The 22,112-nt window shown below is 38.3% G+C and overlaps 1 protein-coding gene across 1 annotated transcript; it reads right to left on the minus strand.

Moving 5' to 3' along the window:
- Positions 1-8,907: 8,907 nt before the first annotated feature.
- On the minus strand, positions 8,908-11,278 carry LOC120102183 (proline-rich protein 2-like). The gene is made up of 2 exons (XM_087659608.1): positions 11,221-11,278; positions 8,908-9,557 (listed from the first exon to the last, which is right to left on the minus strand). Exons 1-2 carry the CDS (start codon positions 11,276-11,278, stop codon positions 8,908-8,910), a joined length of 708 nt encoding a protein of 235 aa, XP_087515734.1.
- Positions 11,279-22,112: the final 10,834 nt, after the last annotated feature.

The raw sequence follows: 22,112 nt of genomic DNA on the forward strand, positions 1-22,112 counted from the left end.
AAAATATACAAAAATATCAGGAAGTTAGACTCAAGAGAGCCAAATAACCCTATTAAAAATGGGGTACAGGGCTAAACAAAGAATTCACAGCTGAGGAATACTAAATGGCTGAGAAGCACCTACAGAAATGTTCAACATATTTAGTCATCAGGGAAATGCCAATCAAAACAACACTGAGATTCCACCTCACTGTCAAAATGGCTAAGAACAAAAACACAGGTGACAGCAGATGCTGGTGAGGATGTGGAGAAAGAGGAATACTACTACATTGTTGGTAGGATTGCAAACTGGTACAACCTCTCAGGAAAGCAGTCTGGTGGTTCCTCAGAAAATTGGACATTGCACTACCTGAGGATCAAGGTATACCTCTCCTGGGCATATACCCAAAAGATGCTCCAACATACAACAAAGACACATGCTCCACTATGAAGCAGCCTTATTTATAATAGCCAGAGACTGGAAAGATCCCAGATGCCCTTCAACAAAGGAATGAATACAGAAAATGTGTTACTTCTACACAATGGAATACTACAGAGCTATCAAAAATAATGCCTTCATGAAATTCATAAGCCAATGGATGGAGCCAGAAATTATCATGCTGAGTGAGATAATCAATCCCAGTAAAATACACATGGTATACATTCATTGATAAGTGGATATTAACCCAAATTCTCGAATTACCCAAGATGTAATGCACAGACCACATGAAACTCACGAAGGTTGACCAAAATGTGGATGCTTCAGTCCTTCTTTTAAAGGGGAACAAAAATATCTATAGAAGGCTGTAGGGAGGCAAAGTTTAGGGCAGAGACTGAAGGAATGGCAATTCAAAGCCTGCCCATATGTGGCCCACATATAGAGAGCCAGCAAAACTACATAAGATGTATGAAGCTAAAAAGTGCATGCTGAAAGGAACCAGATATAGATCTCTACTGAGAGACACAGCCAGAACATGTCAAATACAGAGGTGAATGCTAACAGCAAACCACTGAATTGAGAACAGGACCCCTGTTGAAGGAATTAGAGAAAGGACTGAAAGAGCTGAAGGGGCTTGCAACTCCATAGGAACAACAATGCCAACCATCCAGAGCTTCCAGGGATTAAACCACTACTCAAAGACTATACAGGGACTGACCCTGGGCTCCACCTGGATGGGAATAGCCTTGTTGTGGCACCAGTGGAAAGTCCCTTGCTCCTAACAAGCATGGACCTCCAATATAGGGTATTGCTGGAAGGGTGATAAGGGGTGGTGGATGGGGAGGGGAACACCCCTAGGGCCTGATGGACAGGAAACAGGGAAAGGGAATAACATGTGAAATATAAATAAATACACAATTTAATAAAAGTGGGAAAATAATTATATAGATTCAATACAGGAGGAAATATGATTCATTACTTTGTGATTGTTTTGGATATTTTGTTTATTTACCTTTCAAATGTTTTATCCATTCCCTGATTTCCCCTCTGCAAAAAAAAAAAAAGCCCTATCCAATGGCCCTTTACACTGCTTCTATGAGGGTGCTCTTCCATCAAAAAACTCACCTCCTCCTACCTCACCAAACTAGTATTCCTCTACACTGTGTCAAGCCTTCACTTGACCAAGGCCCTCCCTTCCCACAGAGAACAGTTAAGGCCCTTTGAAAGATTCTTTGGTCTTTCCCCTAACTCTTCCTTTGGGGTCCCTGTGATCAGTCCAATGGTTGACCACAAGAGTTTGCCTCTGTATTTGTCAGGACCAGGCAGAGCCTCTCAGAAGTCATCCCTATCACACTCCTGTCAGCAAGCACTTCTTGTCATCATCAGTAGTATCTGGCTTTGCTGTCTACAAGTGGGATGGATCCTCAAGTGGAGCAATCTCTGGATGGCCTTTACTTCATTCTCTGCTCCACTCTGTCCTTGTATTTCTTCAGACAGGAGCAATTCTGGGTTAAAATTTTGGAGGTGGGTGGGTTGCACCATTCATCAACTGGAGGCTCATGCCTAAACTCTGCATATGCTCTCAATAGGTTCTCCCTCCCCTTTTTGGGGTATTTCTACAAATGCAACCTGAAGAAACATGCAACATCCTTAGTCATCAAGGAATTGAAAATCTAAACAACCCTGAGATCCCACATTACTCCAGTCAAAATGGTAAAGGAAAATACCTCAGGTGAAAATGGATACTGGCAAGGATGTGGAAAAAGAGGAACACTCCTCCATTGTTGGTTGAATTCCAAGCTGATACAATTCTATAAATCAGTCTGGAGTTTCCTCAGAAAATTTTACATAGTACCACTTGAGGACCCAGCTATCCCTCTCCTGGGCATATACCCAAAACTAGCTCCAACATATAACAAGGACACATACTCCACTCTGTTCATAGTAGCCTTAATTATAATAGCCAGAAGCTGAAAAGAACCCAGATGTCCCTCAACAGAAGAATGGATACAGAAAATCTGGTAAATTTACACAATGGAATACAACTCAGCTATTGAAAACGATGACTTCATGAAATTGATAGGCAAAGGGAAGGAATTAGAAAATATCCTGAGTGAGGTAAACCAATCACAAAAATAACAAAGACCACACATGATATGCACTCACTGATAAGTGGATATTAGTCCAAAAGCTCGAATTACCCAAGATACAATCCAGAGACCACTGTAGTTCAAGATGAAGGATAAACAAAGTACAGATCATTCAGTCCTTCATAGAAGAGGGAAGAAAATATTCATAGGACTAGATATGGAGATAAATGTTGGAACAGAGATTGAAGGAATGGCCATTCAGATTCTGCCCCACCTGGGAATCCAGCCCATTTACATACAGCCACCAAACCCAGACAATATTTCTGATGCCAAGAAGTACATCCTGAAAGGAGACTGATGTTGTTGTATCCTGTGAGACTCTGCCAGAACATGACAAATATAGAGGTGAATGCTCACAGCCATCCATTAAACTGAGAGTTATGTTTCCATTGGAGGAGTTAGAGAAAGAATTGAAGGAGCTGGAGGGGTTTGCAACATCATAGGAACAACAATACCAATCAACCAGAGCTCCCAGGGACTGACTAATCTACCATCCTAACAGTATAAATAAACAGACCCATGGCTCTAGCTGCATTTTTAGAAGAGGATGGCTTTGTTGAGCACCAGTGGAAGGAGAAGTTCTTAGTCATACCAAGGCTGGATCCTTCAGTCTTTAAAACAACCCTCCCCCACCCCCTGCTCAAAGAAGTACCTAGTGTCTTCGGGAGACAACTGCCATTGTTTCCATTGACTCAATGTTCCTATAGTTACAAACCCTTCATCATTTTTTTTTGCAGCACATAAAAGATGTTACAAAAGTCTTAAGCTTTTCAATTGTAAAGACTATGTGTACATGGAGTCACCAGCCTCAAATGGTATATGTACAAAACAACGGCTGCCCATTAGTTTCATGAGATACTGTGCAAGATTGGATGGAAAGATTGTTAAATTCAGGAGACCAGGAGGCAATTATGAGATACAGTCTTCTAGACATGACATGAAAGCTTCACTCAAAAAATTCTCTTTTCATTTCTGATTTTGTTAATTTGGACACACTCTCTGTGTCCTCTCGTTAGTCTAGCTAAGGGTTTATCTATCTTGTTGATTTTCTCAAAGAACCAACTTTTGGTTCTGTTGATTCTTTCTATGGTCCTTTTTGTTTCTACTTGGTTGATTTCCGCTCTGAGTTTGATTATTTCCTGCCTTCTACTCCTCCTGGGTGTATTTGCTTCTTTTTGTTCTAGAGCTTTTAGGTATGCTGTCAAGCTGCTGACATATGCTCTTTCCTGTTTCTTTCTGCAGGCACTCAGCGCTATGAGTTTTCTTCTTAGCACAGCTTTCATTGTGTCCCATAAGTTTGGGTATGTTGTACCTTCATTTTCATTAAATTCTAAAAAGTTTTTAATTTCTTTCTTTATTTCTTCCTTGACCAGGTTATCATTGAGTAGAGCATTGTTCAATTTCCATGTATATGGGGTTCAGAGCTAAACAAACAATTCAGAGCTGAGGAATGCCGAATGACTGAGAAACACCTAAAGAAATGTTCAACATCTTTAGTCATAAGGGAAATGCAAATCAAAACAACCCTGAGATTTCACCTCACACCAGTGAGAATGGCTAAGATCAAAAACTCAGGTGACAGCAAATGCTGGCAAGGATGCGGAGAAAGAGGAACACTCCTCGATTGTTGGTGGGGTTGCAGACTGGTACAACCATTCTGGAAATCAGTCTGGAGGTTCCACAGAAAATTGGACATTGAACTGCCTGAGGATCCAGCTATACCTCTCTTGGGCATATACCCAAAAGATGCCCCAACATATAAAAAAGACACGTGCTCCATCCACTATGTTCATCGCAGCCTTATTTATAATAGCCAGAAAATGGAAAGAACCCAGATGCCCTTCAACAGAGGAATGGATACAGAAAATGTGGTACATCTACACAATGGAATATTACTCAGCTATCAAAAACAATGACTTTATGAAATTCGTAGGCAAATGGTTGGAACTGGAAAATATCATCCTGAATGAGCTAACCCAATCACAGAAAGATATACATGGTATGCACTCATTGATAAGTGGCTATTAGCCCAAATGCTTGAATTTCCCTAGATGCCTAGAACAAATGAAACTCAACACAGATGATCAAAATGTGAATGCTTCACTCCTTTTAAAGGGGAACAAGAATACCCTTGGCAGGGAAGAGAGAGGCAAAGATTAAAACAGAGACTGAAGGAACACCCATTCAGAGCCTGCCCCACATGTGGCCCATACATATACAGCCACCCAATTAGACAAGATGGATGAAGCAAAGAAGTGCAGACCGACAGGAGCCGGATGTAGATCGCTCCTGAGAGACACAGCCAGAATACAGCAAATACAGAGGCGAATGCCAGCAGCAAACCACTGAACTGAGAATAGAACCCCCGTTGAAGGAATCAGAGAAAGAACTGGAAGAGCTTGAAGGGGCTCGAGACCCCATATGTACAACAATGCCAAGCAACCAGAGCTTCCAGGGACTAAGCCACTACCTAAAGACTATACATGGACTGACCCTGGGCTCTGACCTCATAGGTAGCAATGAATATCCTAGTAAGAGCACCAGTGGAAGGGGAAGCCCTGGGTCCTGCTAAGACTGAACCCCCAGTGAACTAGACTGTTGGGGGGAGGGCAGCAATGGGGGGAGGGTTGGGAGGGGAACACCCATAAGGAAGGGGAGGGGGAGGGGGATGTTTGCCCGGAAACCGGGAAAGGGAATAACACTCGAAATGTATATAAGAAATACTCCAGTTAATAAAAAAAAAAACAAAAACAAAAACAAAAACAAAAAAAAAACAAAAAAAAAAACAAAAAAAATTCTCTACTTATTTACATTCATTCTGTTGTCCTTCTGGGCTTCTCTCCTGTCCACTATTCCCCATATCTGCTCCTGTCAACATTTTTTCCTCCCCTTTCCCTCTTGTACCTATGTACCTCTCTCCCTCTGCCTCTTGTGGTTATTTCCTTCCTTCTTCTAACTGAGATTGAAGCCTCCTTATTTGTGCCTTTCTGCTTGTTACACTTCTCAGAGTCTCTAGATTTTTATCCTAGGTATTCTGTAATCTCTGGGGAATATCCACTTATCAGTAAATACATATTATGCCTATTCTTTTGGATCAGAATTATATCACTTAGGGTGATATTTTCTAGTTCTATTCATTTGACTGCAAATGTCATGATGTCCTTGTTTTTAAAAGCTGAGTAGTATTCCACTGTGTAATTGAAAAACCTGTTCAGTGTTCATTCTTTGGTTGAAAGATATCTGGGTGATTTCCAGCTTGTGGGTGTTATAAAAAATATTCACGAAAGGGATAAAAGACAGTAACCAGAATTTCATTCAATTCTATATCTAAAATTAAAACTAATAAATAATTGCTATTGTCATTTGGGAATACAATTCATCAACATCTAATGTAGAGTATAATTTATTATCAATCAAGATGTCTGAAAACAAAACTGACTCCAAAACTGAAGAAGTTGTATTTCACATTACTTTGTTTCTTGCAAAAAGAAAAGAAAAAGAAAGAAAAGAAACATCAAGTTTTACAACTTTGTGGGCCTATTTGCTGAATAAAGGAGACAGCAACATCATTTCTTGTTGAGAAACATTCTAGGAAAGATTGAGCCTGGCAGGTGGCCTTCTTGTGTGTTACCCATCTTTTTGCATAGACTGAGATGGGTGAGCTCTGAGGTAAGTTCCCAAAGAGACTTAATGTCAGGATTATTACAGCTGGTTTGTATTTTCTGTCCTTATTATATTAATATAATAATCTGTAGGCATTAGTTCACACTAATGAGCATATTTCCTACCTAAATGCACTTTCATGAATTAATGATGCTTAGATAAATTAATGATTGTATGGAATTCCAAATTAGATTTAAATAATCTAAGAAGAAAGGTTTAAATGCTGCTTTTATTTGTTTTGCTAGAAAGATGTAATAATGTTCAAATCAAAAATAGAATGTGCGCTCTACTCATAATAGTAAAGGTTGCATGAGAAGGAACACAATGAGCTTCCACAATTACACTAAAAAGAAAATAGGCTTGCAAAAATATGTGTTCACAGAAAAACAATGTGGCCAACAGATGAAGCCACAGGTGTGCAGTATGGTAAAACAAGGTCATATGTAACTGTTGTTTTGATATAGTAAGCTTACAAAATGAACCCCTGCTTTGGATTAATATCAAAATAATTTCATAATTCCTATTTTGTGTAACGTTTTGTCTATGATGTAATTTTCTCAGAACATTTGTCTATGAAAAGGCAAGAGAAAAGATATAAGAATGATGGGTTGTTTTGGGGGTTCTTTTTCCTATTCATTCATCCAGGCATCTATTCAGATGTTTTTCTATCTGATTGTGTGTGTATATATGTATGCATGTATGTATGAGTGTATGTTTAAGAGTAATAAGAGTTCAGAGTTTTGTGCCAGACATTCTCTTCAGCCCCAGATAATTAAGTTATGTTCTGTCAGTAGTATTAACTCCATTAATTGTTTGATCATTTCTGCATCCCATCTGTGGCTTTTCAAACTTTTTACCCTATATAGTTTAAGAAAGTCATTATCACTTTTGCTCTCTGTGAAGACCAGCATATCCTCTTGTCCTTGCCTTCCTTATCCTGGACATTCTGTGTCTGTGCCTGTGCTTGTGCCTGTGCCAGTCCCTATGCCTTCACCTGCCTGCTTCTCAGTCCAGCTTGTCCTATCTGTTCTTCCATCTATTTCTTAAAAATATCCCCGTGCATTTGTGCCGGCTATTCAAACTTCTCCTAAAGCTCTGCAGAACACAGAGGCTGACAGATTATTTTTACACTGTAGCCTCCACTAGTGCATCTGTGTTTGCAGAGACCACAGCAGAATTCAGGCCAGCCATCCCTGACCCTTGTCATGTTGAGCACTGTCCCTGCAGCCTGCATTGATACACACTCACCCCTGAACCTAATGACTAGCTGGTTTTCTGTGTCTACTTGACATATGCTGGAGTTATAACAAACACAGTAGCCTCCATTCAGAAATGGCTCAATTAGATCCAGCTATAAAGCAGTTTTTCATTTAGTGATCAAGATTTTCAGGGTCCACTGAAAGTGGTCTCGTCCTTGGGCTGGTAGTCTTAGGTTCTATAAGAAAGCAAGCTGAGCTAGTCTCTGAATGTAGCCAGTAAGTAACATCCTCAATGTCCCCTGTGTCAGCTCCTGCTTCCTGACCTGCTTAAGTTTGAGTCTTGTCTTCCTTTGGTGATGAACAGAAATGTGGAATTATACGTTTAGTATACCCTTATGCTCCAACTTGTTTCTTGGTCATGATGTTTGTACAGGAAATGAAACCCTAAGTAAGACAGCACAGGATGTAGCAATGTCTTGAAAACTCTTCTATCTACCTTGGATGACCTATAGACATTGCAGACCAGGATACCAGTGACTATAGCCTACCAGCCCACTGCATCTGCCAAAGATGCTTGGTCATTCCTCCCTTCCACTGAGAGGCACTGGTGCCCCAGGACACATCCATACACATCTCAATCCTTTTGCTTTGGCATGTTATATATAGCTCCCTGACCTTGCAACCCAGATTAGGCAAAACAACACCCAAATATCTGTTGTCAGAGTGAGTACTATGCTAAGCTGGGAAAAGAGTGTCTGCCTTGTTGATCATGCAGAAACACAGCATTAAAAAACATGGTAACTGATAGCTGGCTTATGGACAATTGCTGGGAGAAATTACAGGCCGAAACCAAGAGAGAATACGGGTGTTTTTATATAAGTGTCAGTCCTGAAATTGGAGGTTGAAAATACACCCAGGAAGAAAGACACCAGTCAGAAGTTGCATGCTGGTCATTTATTAATGAAGTGAATGAAGCTCCAATTCTCATCCTGTGGTGGTAGTGGAAGAAGATTGTGAGGGAACCACTTTCTTACTCATTTTCTGAAATTCAAAAAAAGTTAATGAAGGCAGGGTTCAGAGAGAACATGACATCTCAATCACAAGCAATTAATTAATGGTGAATGGAAACAAAAATGCAAACAAAGAACATGATGAGATTTGTGTATCCTTTTGAATACATTAATTCCAGCAAGGAGGGAATGAACCTTAGGAAGAAAATGGGTCTTCTTGCCAAAAGCAGGTAATTAATGCAGTAATTATGGAAAACGAAATGAGGAGATTTTCCTCCAAAAATATATATTCTCTCATGAATAGATCATTTAATATTTAATAAAAAATATTTGCTATTGGGTCCAGAACAATGTTATTACTACATATTTAGGTTGCATACTTTAAACAATGTGAAATATAGAAGGATTGTGTTCCCTGCCACCCACCAGGGCATTAACAGGAAACATACCTTTCACTGATAATCTGGTTTACTGAGGTCCCTGGGGTCTGCCGAATTGAGGACCTTGTTGAGGGCCTTGTGAGTTTCCAGGCTGAGGAGGTCTTTGCTGAGGGCCGCCTTGTGGGGGTGGGCCTTGAGGAGGTCTCTGCTGTGGTCCTCCTGGTGGGGGTGGGCCTTGAGGAGGTTTCTGCTGTGGGCCTCCTTGTGGGGGTGGACCTTGAGGGGGTTTCTGCTGTGGGCCTCCTTGTGGGGGTGGACCTTGAGGGGGTTTCTGCTGTGGTCCTCCTGGTGGGGGTGGGCCTTGAGGAGGTTTCTGCTGTGGGCCTCCTTGTGGGGGTGGGCCTTGAGGGGCTCTCTGCTGTGGGCCTCCTTGTGGGGGTGGGCCTTGAGGGGCTCTCTGCTGTGGGCCTCCTTGTGGGGGTGGGCCTTGAGGGGGTCCCTGCTGTGGGCCTCCCTGTGGGGGTGGGCCTTGAGGAGGTCTCTGCTGTGGTCCTGCAGGTGGGGGTGGGCCTTGAGGTCTCTGCTGTGGTCCTCCTGGTGGGGGTGGGCCTTGAGGAGGTCTCTGCTGTGGGCCTCCTTGTGGGGGTGGGCCTTGCTGGTTCCCATTAGCAGGTGGTCTTGGTCGGAATCCTGAAGGTGGTGGCCTCTGATTGGGGATCTGGTTTAGATTCTGAAGTTCTGAGTGGTAAAGAAAATAACAAATGAGCTTAGATACACTTGATTCTGTTTTCCTTTATCTCAATGAACTTTCCGCACAGCATCTCTTCTCAACAGCCACTTGTTTATAGTTTCATGAAAAGTTCATTTTAAACATGGTCTTTTGGTCACATGCAATTACCCATAATTCAGTTTCCAGAGTATTCATGATCAGTTTCCTCAGGGAAATTAAAACAAGTAAAATAGTTTGCATATGGAGGTTTTGTTGACTATCTTATTTTGGGCAAATTGACATTTTGTGAATCCAGATAAAATTACTATGTGATATGGAAAATTCAATCAAGCAGGTTGCTCAGAAAATTGGCCTTAAGGTGAGGAATATTATCAGGGGAAGAAGAGTCTAAAAGTTACTGACCATACAGTATTCACTGAACAAGTAAATGCATGAAAGGTTATAATCAATGAACTCAATACATGTCTTTGAATATAGAGTCACAAAGAAAAGAGACCTTAACGTTTGAATACTTTTTCTGCTGGAATCAACTGAAATGGATACAACAAGGGGTTGGAAGAAGACATTGAGGAACTCCTGTTTCCATAGAAGAGTAAAAAGCAGGACACTGAAACTAACTTTTATTTGCAAGCAACTACTCCCGTGTTGTAGTTAATTGCCTTTTTCTCAGGTAATTCAGACCTCTGGGTTATTGTAATTTATTGCAATCCCCTAGGGTGTTCATCATTGTCGAATTTGGAGAATGTTTGTCTGAACCTTTGTGAAACTTACATTTATTAATTCATGAAACCCAACATAACAATAAAGTGTAGAATTATAAAACATCCTGCTTACTAAAGATACATAAGAATTTTAAAGATTACATTGTATTTGCTTGATGTAATTGGGAAAGTGTTCACAGATGGCCATTGTGAAGCAAAACAAAGGACAGATTCAAAAGTGAGTTCACAAAAACAAGTAGCAATCTATAGGTGGCAGATGATTTTAGCTACAATCTCTCATTTCCTGGTAATTTATAAACAGTTAGGAACATGAACAGCTAGCAGTAATCTGAAGCATCTCTGGTACATATATTTTGAGTGTCTATGAGTAAGTAACAATATAAAATTTCTTTTGGTTGTCATTATTTTACATAGAATCTTGCTGCATACACTGATAAATCATATATATATATATATATATATATATATATATATATTCTACCTCTATGTAATCTCTTCTTTATTTAATTCTTATCTTCTACCTTTTAGGCTTCTCAAAGTAAGGGAATATAAATAAACATTTGAGTAAATAATTAAATACACACTGATAGTATATTGGAATTTATAATGACTATGGAAAAATGAAAATTCAGAAGATGTTATTATTTTTCTGTGTAATAGTTTCAGATTTGTTACTTCAGCTGCCATCCTTACAGTGATTCTTTCATGGGTATTTCTGCCACCTTTTCTTGATAAATAGTACAGCAATATTACTCGCATATGTAGTCTATTTTAACTACAACAGTGTCCTCAAATCCAAGACTATCCATTATTAAAAGTTGAAACACTGTGTGGTCTTATTTATCTTTCATCTCCTTTCCTCTGTCCCATATCTCTCCTACCCTGCAGTATTGTCTCTTATTCTTTAAGAAGAGTCACAGCACCAACACCCATATTCTCATACCTTCACCTGGTTCCTGAGCAAAGCTCAAGCCCAGCAGGAAGATTGTGAACAGGACCACTAGCATCTTGGAAGAGGCTCTGTAGTTTCTCCCAAATCTGTGCTGGAAGAAGCAAGGCACTGCCTTTATAACTAGAAGCAGAAGAATGGCACCTTTGAATTCCATACTGTTATTTCATACTTAACAAAGGAGGAAATCTTGCATCCTTTACTCCATGCTGGGACTTTTGCCCAGCAGGATGAGGTAAGGAAGAGTTGCCAGTATCCCTTTTCTAAGCAGTACAACAGTGATAAGAGTAAATTTGAATAAAGTCATCTGTAAGAAAGTACGCCATATATTGAAGGTAAGTAAAGTCATTATATAAATATTGCATTCTATTTGCTAACATTTTCTATGTATCACTGTGTATTTGGATAGGATTAGTGTGTGTTCACACATCTTTGTATTATCAGTAATGATTTCCATCCAAACTGAAGGTAGTCAATTTCTTTGATTAATAGTATAGCTTAAACACTATCACTTCTATGTGACTTTATATATTCTATTGTCAAGAATGATGATGTTGAGGTTATTCATATACAAATTTCATTTATGACAAAAGCACTTCGAATCCCTAGCATGCATAGCCTCAAGAATTGTTCCAACTATTCGCTTGAAGTAACCCAATAACAGCAACATTGGCTGGAAGAACGTGTGAACAATTGCATCACTAAAACCTCAGCAAAAGGCTTCACAACACATATGGACTTTTCCTGAGTCAGTATCATGAATCTGTAATTCCTTGAAGAGTTGTTTGAATATTTTACATTTTGAAGGACTGTGGACAGCTCCACATTTCAAATTGTTCTATTTAAGTTGCTTAAGGCTGGAATTATTGAGCTGAGCATGAGAGCTGCTTTCTGGTTCCCCTTAATGGGACAGATGTATACAGTTATTATTATTTTAAATGTCAGTAATAGGCTCAGGCCTCAGGATGTTATTCACCACAGGATATCTGTAATTGGTGATAACACATCCTCTCAAGATTCTCTTTCTGAATATATTTTCCTTTTCTTTTGGTGAGGACTCAGTCCTATAATTTTATATTTCATCTTATATTTGAACAATTTTCAGAGAACCAAAGAGAACTCAAAATTTTATTCACATTAAATAAATAGAAAATTAGGGCTGGTCAAGCATATGTTTTGCATTTCACTGCGTTTGTGTGTTTTTATTTCAAAAATTGTTCACCAGATGCATTCTTCCCAAAAGATTTTCTTGTGTGCCTCCTATTTCTTACTTTAAATAATTACTGCCTTAATTGTTATATCAGAACATTTATTTTTCATTTTTGGAAAACATATTTTAAGCACTCTCTAACCAGGATATCTGGAGAAATTTTTGTGTGTCCCTTAGGTTCAGTAGAGGATATGTGACACTTTCGACCTGTTTCATTGGAAGGAAGATAGAGAAAGCACCATAACAGATGAACCTAGATTAGTGAAGCTTGTGCAAGTTGGCCCACTATGTTCTGTGCAAGGCCTGTGAATATTAGTCATGTCTTTTCCACCTGATTGATGAGAATCATATAGAAAGGCTCCATGATCGATGAACTATGTATACTACATGCTATGTGAGCCTTAAAAATGGTCAGTGTCATGGTAATATTTGCAGGGTTATTAGACCTGTACTCTAAGGGAACATTATTTTCAGTTCACTAAAACTTTTGGTTATACTATAAACAAATTGTATTCCTGTTTTTATGGAATTTATGAGAAACAGAGATTGTTTAAACCAGACAGCCCTCTCTATTCATCAACACAATATGGGCTGTAACTTTTGCTATATAACATTAAAAGTTATATAGCAAAGGAGCCTGATGATATGTTGTACAGTACAGGTTGTCACAGAAAAGGACCATAGTCAAGAATCATGCAATGTCCTAACTAGTACTGAGTGTTGACAGGATTGGAGTCAGCCTTTTCCTTGACTTTTGAAAGCAGTTACATATCTATTGTTTCTTCCAAATATCACTCAGCTCAGGACATTTCACTGACCTTCTGGAGCTTTAACAATGTGTGAAAGAGATTAGTGTATCATTAAAGGAAAATATCATCTCTGACCTCAATAGACACAACTGAGACAGAAAATATATGAGATGAGACTCTTTTTAATGCCTATTACAGAACAATAACTTCCTTTACCTCATATAAAAATATTAAACCATGTCACATTAATGAACACCTGTACCCTCATATATAGATATAGATATAGATATAGATATAGATATAGATATAGATATAGATATAGATATAGATATAGATATAGATATAGATATAGATAGATATATAGATATAGACATAGATATGTGTGTTTGCATATAATCATACATATATTCTTATATTTTAGGTTATTTATATCATATATTCTAAAGTCATGTCAAATTCTAAAGTTATACCAAATATAGAAAGGTTATAAACTTACAGTTTATGATTTCTTTATCCTAAATCTACTGTCTTCACTATTAGTTCAATATGCATGCAAAGAAAAAGCTGAACATTGTGTGACAAAAACAAGACACACTTACACGTGAACTATTTGTCTGTAAGTCCAAGAAATATGTAGTGTTGAGCCAAGTTCCTCAGATATGTTTATCTTCATGTCTTTTTCTTTGATCATATGGGATTCGCTTGGTACAAGGATGGGGCTGTCTTATCTAATAATTATTCCTTATAAAAACACAGTCAATTAAGTTTGTTTGGTTATTAATTACTTCTTTTCTTTTTATGTTAACTAATTGCATGTGCTCCTTGAATTATTGATTTATGTTTAAAATGCCTCTAATCATGTCCAGTTATTACTCTCTCCTATTTTCTTCCCACCACTATGAAGTATCCCTTCTTCACAGAAGTCTCTTTCTTAGGCTCATGATTTTCTGTTGTTTTTGTTATACACTGAGTTTCATCAGAGCTGCTATGTGATTATGTGTACAGAACTATCCATCAGAGCCTAATTAGGTGATTAGTGTATATACAGGTAAAGGCAATAAATCACTCTGGCCTAAAATACATCATTATCCACTGACATTACCTAGAGACGATATCTTCTACATAAATGCCTATTGGCATTGATGGCCAATTTTGTGTGTGGAAATTTGTTTTCCTGAGAAGTCTGACTAGTGATAAGTTGCCTATTGTCCTTTGAAGGGCCTCATATTAACTACAATACAAGTAACTTGAGCTAGACTTAGTAGAATATAAAGTTATAATAATTTGAGGACATGATGTTTGGTAAGGACATTTGGAAGATCTGGAGATAATGACTTTAAGGGAATAGTCATTAAAATGATAAAAAAAACACTTTTTCATGACTATCTCAAAGAATAAATAAAATGATGTTACATCTACCCCCAACTTCAATTTATATATGTTCTTTTATTTAGCTGACTGCCATGTCCTATTCAATGTATCTCATTTCTAGCTTTCTGATTAATATACAAATTTCAATTATGAAAAAAGCACTTCGAACTCGTAGCATGTATAGCTTCAGTAAGTGTTCCAACTATTCTAGTGAAGTAACCCAATAACAGCATCATTGGCTAGAAAAACATGTGACCAATTACATCACTAAAACCTCAGCAAAAGTAGCCTCACAACACATATGGGCTTTACTTGAGTCAGTATCATAAATCTGTATTTTCTTGAAGAGTTGTTTGAATATTTTACATTTCGAACATCCATGGACAGCTCAATATTGTAAATTGTTCTATTTAAGTTGTTTACGGCTAGAATTATACAGCTGAGCATGAAAGCAGCTTTCTGGTTTCCTTTAATGGGACAAATGTATACAGATATCATTACTTTAAATGTCAGTAATACGCTCAGGCCTCAGGATGTCATTAACTACAGGTTATCTGTAATTTGTGATAACACACCCTAGCAAGATTCTCTTTATCAATATATTTTCCTTTTCTTTGGGTGAGGACTCAGTCCTCTATTTTATCTTTTTCTCCATCTTTATTAAATTGGGTATTTCTTATTTACATTTCAATTGTTATTACCTTTCCCGGTTTCCAAGCAAAGATCCCCTTAACTCCTGTCACTCTCCTTCTATAAGGGTGTTATCTTCCCCATCCTCCTCCCAATACTGCCCTCCCCCCAACAATCACTGGGGGTACAGTCTTGGCAGGACCAAGCGCTTCCCCTTCCACTGGTGCCCTTACTAGGCTATTCATTGCTACATGTGCAATTGGAGCCCAGGGTCACTCCATGTCTTTTGGTAGGGGCTTAGTCCCTGGAAGCTCTGGTTGGTTGGCATTGTTGTTCATATGGGGTCTCAAGCCCCTTCAAGCTCTTCCAGTCCTTTCTCTGATTCCTTCAACAGGGGTCCCATTCTCAGTTCAGTGATTTACTGCTGGAATTCGCCTATGTATTTGCCATATTCTGGCTATGTCTCTCAAGAGAGATCTACATCCAGTTCCTGTCAGCCTGTACTTCTTTGCTTCATCAGTTTTATCTAGATTGGTGGCTGTATATGTATGGGCCACGTGAGGAGCAGGCTCTGAACGGGCGTTCTTTCAGTCTGTGTTCTAAACTTTGCCTCCCTATTCCCTCCCAAGAGTATTCTTGCTCCCCTTTTAAAGGAGAGATGCATTCACATTTTGGTCCTCCTTCTTGAGTTTCATGTGTTCTGTGCATCTAGGGTAATTCAAGCATTAGAGCTAATATCCACTTATCAATGAATGCATACCACATGTGTTTTTCTGTGATTGGGTTACCTCACTCAGAATGATATTTTCCAGTTCCATCCATGTGCTTATGAATTTCATAAAGTAATTGTTTTTGATAGCAGAGTAGTATTACATGTGTAGATGTACCCTATTTTCTTTTTTTTTACTTATTTACTTCTTTTTTTTTTTTTATTAACTTGCGTATTTCTTATATACATTTCGAGTGTTATTCCCTTTCCCGGTATCCAGGCAAACATCCCCCTCCCCCCTCCCCTTCCTTATGGGTATTCCCCTCCCAACCCTCCCCCCATTGCCGCCCTCCCCCCCATTCAGAGCCTGCCCCACATGTGGCCCATATATATACAGCCACCCAATTAGACAAGATGGATGAAGCAAAGAAGTGCAGACCGACAGGAGCCGGATGTAGATCGCTCCTGAGAGACACAGCCAGAATACAGCAAATACAGAGGCGAATGCCAGCAGCAAACCACTGAACTGAGAATAGAACCCCCGTTGAAGGAATCAGAGAAAGAACTGGAAGAGCTTGAAGGGGCTCGAGACACCATATGTACAACAATGCCAAGCAACCAGAGCTTCCAGGGACTAAGCCACTACCTAAAGACTATACATGGACTGACCCTGGACTCTGACCTCATAGGTAGCAATGAATATCCTAGTAAGAGCACCAGTGGAAGGGGAAGCCCTGGGTCCTGCTAAGACTGTACCCTATTTTCTGTATCCATTCCTCTGTTGAAGGGCATCTGGGTTCTTTCTAGCTTCTGACTATTATAAATAAGGCTGACATGAACATAGTGGAGCATGTGTCTTTGATATATGTTGGAGCATCTTTTGGGTATATGCCCAAGAGAGGTATAGCTGGGTCCTCAGTAGTGCAATGTCCAATTTTCTGAGGAACCTCCAGACTGATTTCTAGAATATTTGTACCAGTCTGCAATCCCACCAACAATGGAGGAGTGTTCCTCTTTTTCCACATCCTCACCAGAATCTGCTGTCACCAGAATTTTGGATTTTAACCATTCTGACTGGTGCAAGGTGGAATCTCAGGGTTGTTATGATTTGCATTTCCCTATGACTAAAGTTGTTAAACATTTCTATAGGCGCTTTTCAGCCATACCCCCATTTTTAATAGGGTTATTTGTCTCCCTGCCATCTAATTTCATGAGTTCTTTGTATATTTTGGATATGAGCCCTCTATCACTTGTAGGATTGGTCAAGATCGTTTCCAGTCTGTTGGTTGCAGTTTTGTCCTAAAAACAGTGTCCTTTACCTTACAGAGGTTTTGAGATTCCATTGTCGATTCTTGATCTTAGAGAATAATCCATTGGTGTTATCTTCAGGAAATTTTGTCCAGTGCCCATGTGTTCGAGACTCTTCCCCACTTTTTTCTTCTATTAGTTTTAGGGTATCTGGTTTGATGTGGAGGTCCTTGATCCACTTGGACTTAAGCTTTGTACAGGGTGATACAAATGGATCAATCTGCATTCTTTTACCTGCTGCCCTCCAGTTGAACCAGCACCATTTGCTAAAAATGCTATCTTTTTTTCCTTTGTATGGTTTTGGCTCCTATGTAAAAAATCAAGTGACCATAGGTGTGTGGGTTCATTTCCGGGTCTTCAATTCTATTCCACTGGTCTGTCTGTCAGTGTACCAATGCCATGCAGTTTTTATCACTATTGCTCTGTAATACTGCTTGAGCTCATGGATAGTGATTCCCCCGGAAGTCCTTTTATTGTTGATAATTTTAGCTATCCTGGGTATTTTGTTATTCCAGATGAATTTGCAAATTGTTCTGTCTAACTCTCTGAAGAATTGCATTGGTACTTTGAAGGGGATTGCATTGAATCTGCAGAAGGCTTTTGGTAAAATGGCAATTTTTACTATATTAATCCTGCCAATCCAGGAGCATGGGAGATTTTTCCATCTTCTGAGATCTTCAATTTCTTTCTTCAGAGGCTTGAAGTTCGTATCATACAGATCTTTTACTTGCTTGGTTAAAGACCCACCGAGGTATTTTATATTATTTTGGACTATTATGAAGGGTTTCATTTCCCTAATTTCTTTCTCAGCTTGTTTCTGTTTTGTGTAGAGGAAGGCTACTGATTTATTTGAGTTAATTTTTACCCAGTCACTTTGCTGAAGGTTTTTTTTTAAATCAGGTTTAGTAGTTCTCTGGAGGAACTTTTGCGATCACTTAAATATACTATCATATCATCTGCAAATAGTGATATTTTGACTTTTTCCTATCCAATCTGATCCCTTTGATCTCCTTTTGTTGTCTTACTGCTCTGGATAGAACTGCAACAACTATATTGAATAAGTAGGGAGAGAGTGGGCAGCCTTGTCTAGACCCTGATTTTAGTGAGATTACTTCAAGTTTCTCTCCGTTTAGTTTAATGTTAGCAACTGGTTTGCTGTATATGTCTTTTACTATGTTTAGGTATGGGCCTTCAATTCCTATTCTTTCTCCAACTTTTACCATGAAGGGGTGTTGGATTTTGTCAAATGCTTTCTCAGCATCTAATGAAATGATCATGTGGTTTTTATCTTTCAGTTTGTTTATATAGTGGATTACCTTGATAGTTTTCTGTATATTAAACCATCCCTGCATTCCTGGGATGAAGCCTACTTGATCATGATGGATGATTGTTTTGATGTGGTCTTTGATTTTTTTGCAAGAAATTATTGAGTATTTATGCATTGATATTCATAAAGGAAATTGATCTGAAGTTCTCTTTCTTTGTTGGGTCTTTGTGTGGTTTAGGTATATGAGTAATTGTGACTTCATAAAAAGAATTTGGTAGCACTCTATCTGTTTCAATTTTGTTGAAGAGTTTGGAAATATTGATATAAGGTCTTCTATGAAGGTCTGATAGAATTCTGCACTGAACCCATCTGGACCTGGGCTCGTTTTCATTGGGAGATTTTTTATGAATGCTTCTATTTCTGTAGGAGTTTTGGGGTTGTTTAAATGGTTTATCTGTTCCTGATTTAACCTTGGTACCTGGTATCAGTCTGGGAAATTGTCCATTTCCTCCAGATTTTCAAGATTTTTTGAATATAGGATTTTGTAGTAGGATCTGATGATTTTTTGAATTTCTTCTGGCTCTGCTGTTATGTCTCCCTTTTCATTTCTCATTTTGTTGATTTGGACACACTCTCTATGTCTTCTGGTTAGTCTGGCTAAGGGTTTATCTATGTTGTTGATTTTCTCAAAGAACCAGCTTTTGGTTCTGTTGATTCTTTCTATGGTCCTTTTTGTTTCTACTTGGTTGATTTAGGCTCTGAGTTTGATTATTTCCTGCCTTCTACTCCTCCTGACTGTATTTGCTTCTTTTTGTTCAAGAGCTTTTGGGTGTGCTGTCAAGCTGCTGATATATTCTCTCTCCTGTTTCTTTCTGCAGGTGTTCAAAGCTATGAGTTTTCCTCTTAGCACAGCTTTCATTGTGTCCCATATGTTTGGATATGTTGTACCTTCATTTTCATTAAATTCTAAGAAGTCTTTAATTTCTTTCTTTATTTCTTCCTTGACCAGGTTATCATTGAGTAGAGCATTGTTCAACTTCCATGTATATGTGGGCGTTCTCCCCTTATTGTTATTGAAGACCAGTTTTAGCCCGTGGTGGTCTAATAGGATACATAGAATTATTTCTATCTTTCTGTATCTGTTGAGTCCTGTTTTATGACCAATAATATGGTCATTATTGGAGAAAGTACCATGAGGTGGTGACAAGAAGGTATATCCTTTTGCTTTAGGATAGAATGTTCTATAAATATCTGTTAAGTCCATTTGGCTCATGACTTCTCTTAGTCTGTCTACGTCTCTGTTTAATTTCTGTTTCCATGATCTGTCCATTGATAAGAGTGGGGTGTTGAAATCTCCCACTATTATTGTGTGAGGTGCAATGTGTGTTTTGAGCTTTAGTAAGGATTCCTTTATGAATGCAGGTGCCCTTGTATTTGGGCCATAGATATTTAGGATTGAGAGTTCATCTTGGTGGATTTTTCTTTTGATGAATGTGAAGTGTCCTTCCTTATCTTTTTTGATGACTTTTAGTTGAAAATTGATTTTATTTGATATTAGAATGTTTACTCCAGCTTGCTTCTTCTGACCATTTGCTTGGAAACTTGTTTTCCAGCCTTTCACTATGAGGTAGTGTCTGTTTTTGTCTCTGAGGTGTGTTTCCTGTAGGCAGCAGAATGCAGGGTCCTCCTTGCATATCCAGTTTGTTAATCTATGTCTTTTTATTGGGGAATTGAGACCATTGATGTTGAGAGCTATTAAGTAATAGTGACTATTGTTTCCTGTTATATTCATATTTGGATGTGAGGTTATGTTTGTGAGCTAGTCTTCTCTTTGTTTTGCTGCAAGACAATTCGTTTCTTGCTTTTTCTAGGGTGTAGCTTGCTTCCGTATGTTGGGCTTTACCATTTATTATCCTTTATAGGACTGGATTTGTAAAAAAGATATTGTGTAAATTTGGTTTTGTCATGGAATATCTTGGTTTCTCCATCTATATTAATTGAGAGTTTTGCTGGATACAGTAACCTGGGCTGGCACTTGTATTCTCTTAGTGTCTGTATGATATCTGTCCCAGATATTCCGGCTTTCATAGTCTCTGGTGAGAAGTCTGGTGTAATTCTGATAGGCCCGCCTTTATATATTACTTGACCTTTTTCCCTTACTTCTTTTAATATTCTTTCTTTGTTTTTTCCATTTGATGTTTTGACTATTATATGACAGGAGGAGTTTCTTTTCTGGTCCAATCTATTTGGAGTTCTGTAGGCTTCTTGCATGTTTATGGGCATCTCTTTCTTTAGGTTAGGGAAGTTTTCTTCTATGATTTTGATGAAGATATTTATGGGTCCTTTGAATTGGGAGTCTTCACTCTCTTCTATACCTATTATCCTTAGGTTTGATCTTCTCATTGTGTCCTGGATTTCCTGTATGTGTTGGGTCAGTAGCTTTTTCCATTTTACATTATCTTTAACAGCTGTGTTGATAATTTCTATGGAATCTTCTGCTCCTGAGATTCTCTCTTCTATCTCTTGTATTCTGTTGGTGATGCTTATATCTACAGCTCCTTGTCCCTTCCTTTGGTTTCTATATTCAGGGCTGTCTCCCTTTGTACTTTCTTTATTGATTCTATTTCCATTTTTAATTCCTTCACCTGTTCGATTGCGTTTTCCTAAATGGTCAGTGTCATTGTAATATTTGCAGGGTTATTAGACCTGTACTCTAAAGGAACGTTATTTTCAGTTCACTAAAACTTTTGGTTATGCTATAAACAAATTTTATTGTTGATTTTGTGGAATTTATGATAAATAGAGGTTGCTTAAACCAGAAAAATCTCTCTATTTATCAACAGAATGTCGGCTGTAACTTCCATTTAAAACTACATAGCAAGGGAGCCTGATAATATGTTGTCCAGTCCAGGTTGTCACAGAAAAGGACCATAGTCAAGACTCGTGCAATGTGCTAACTAGTACTGATTGGTGACAGGCTTGGAGACAGCCTTTTCCTTGACTTTTTGAAAACAAGTGCATACCTAGTGATTCTTTCAAATATCACTCAGCTCTGGACATTTCTCTGACCTTCTACAGTTTTAACAATGTGTGAAAGAGTTTAGTGTATCACTAAAGGAAAATATCATCTCTGACCTCAACAGGCACAATTGAGACAGAAAATATATGAAATGAGACTGTTTTTAATACCTATTATAGAACAATAAATCCCTTTACTTCATAAAAAAAATTGAACCATGTCACATTAATGAACACCTGCACCCCTCTTTATATATACATACATACATACATACATACATACATACATATATAAATATGCATATAATCATACATATATTTTAAAGTCACATCAAACTCTAAAGTTATATCAAATATATATAGAGAGGTTATTAACTTACAGTTTATGATTCCTTTATCTGAAATCTACTCTCTTCACTATTAGTTCAATATGCATGCAAAGAAAGAGCTGCACATTGTGTGACAAAAACAATACACACTTGCACATGAGCTATTTGTCTGCAAGTCCAAGAAACATGTAGTATTGAGCCAAGTTCCTCAGACATGTTTATCTTCGTGTCTTTTTCTTTAATCATATGGGATTTGCTTGCTACAAGCATGGAGCTGAGTAATCTAATAATTATTCCTTAT

This window comes from Rattus norvegicus, chromosome 4 (assembly GCF_021556685.1).
Source record: "Rattus norvegicus strain SHRSP/BbbUtx chromosome 4, alternate assembly SHRSP_T2T, whole genome shotgun sequence".
Lineage (NCBI taxonomy): Eukaryota > Metazoa > Chordata > Mammalia > Rodentia > Muridae > Rattus > Rattus norvegicus.

Excerpts from the sequence above, each read along its gene's own strand:
- LOC120102183 (XM_087659608.1), bottom strand. The coding sequence starts at position 11,278 with ATGCTAGTGGTCCTGTTCACAATCTTCCTGCTGGGCTTGAGCTTTGCT. Across the intron at positions 9,558-11,220 it reads GAGCTTTGCTCAGGAACCAG|AACTTCAGAATCTAAACCAG; the intron begins GTGAAGGTATGA and ends TTTACCACTCAG.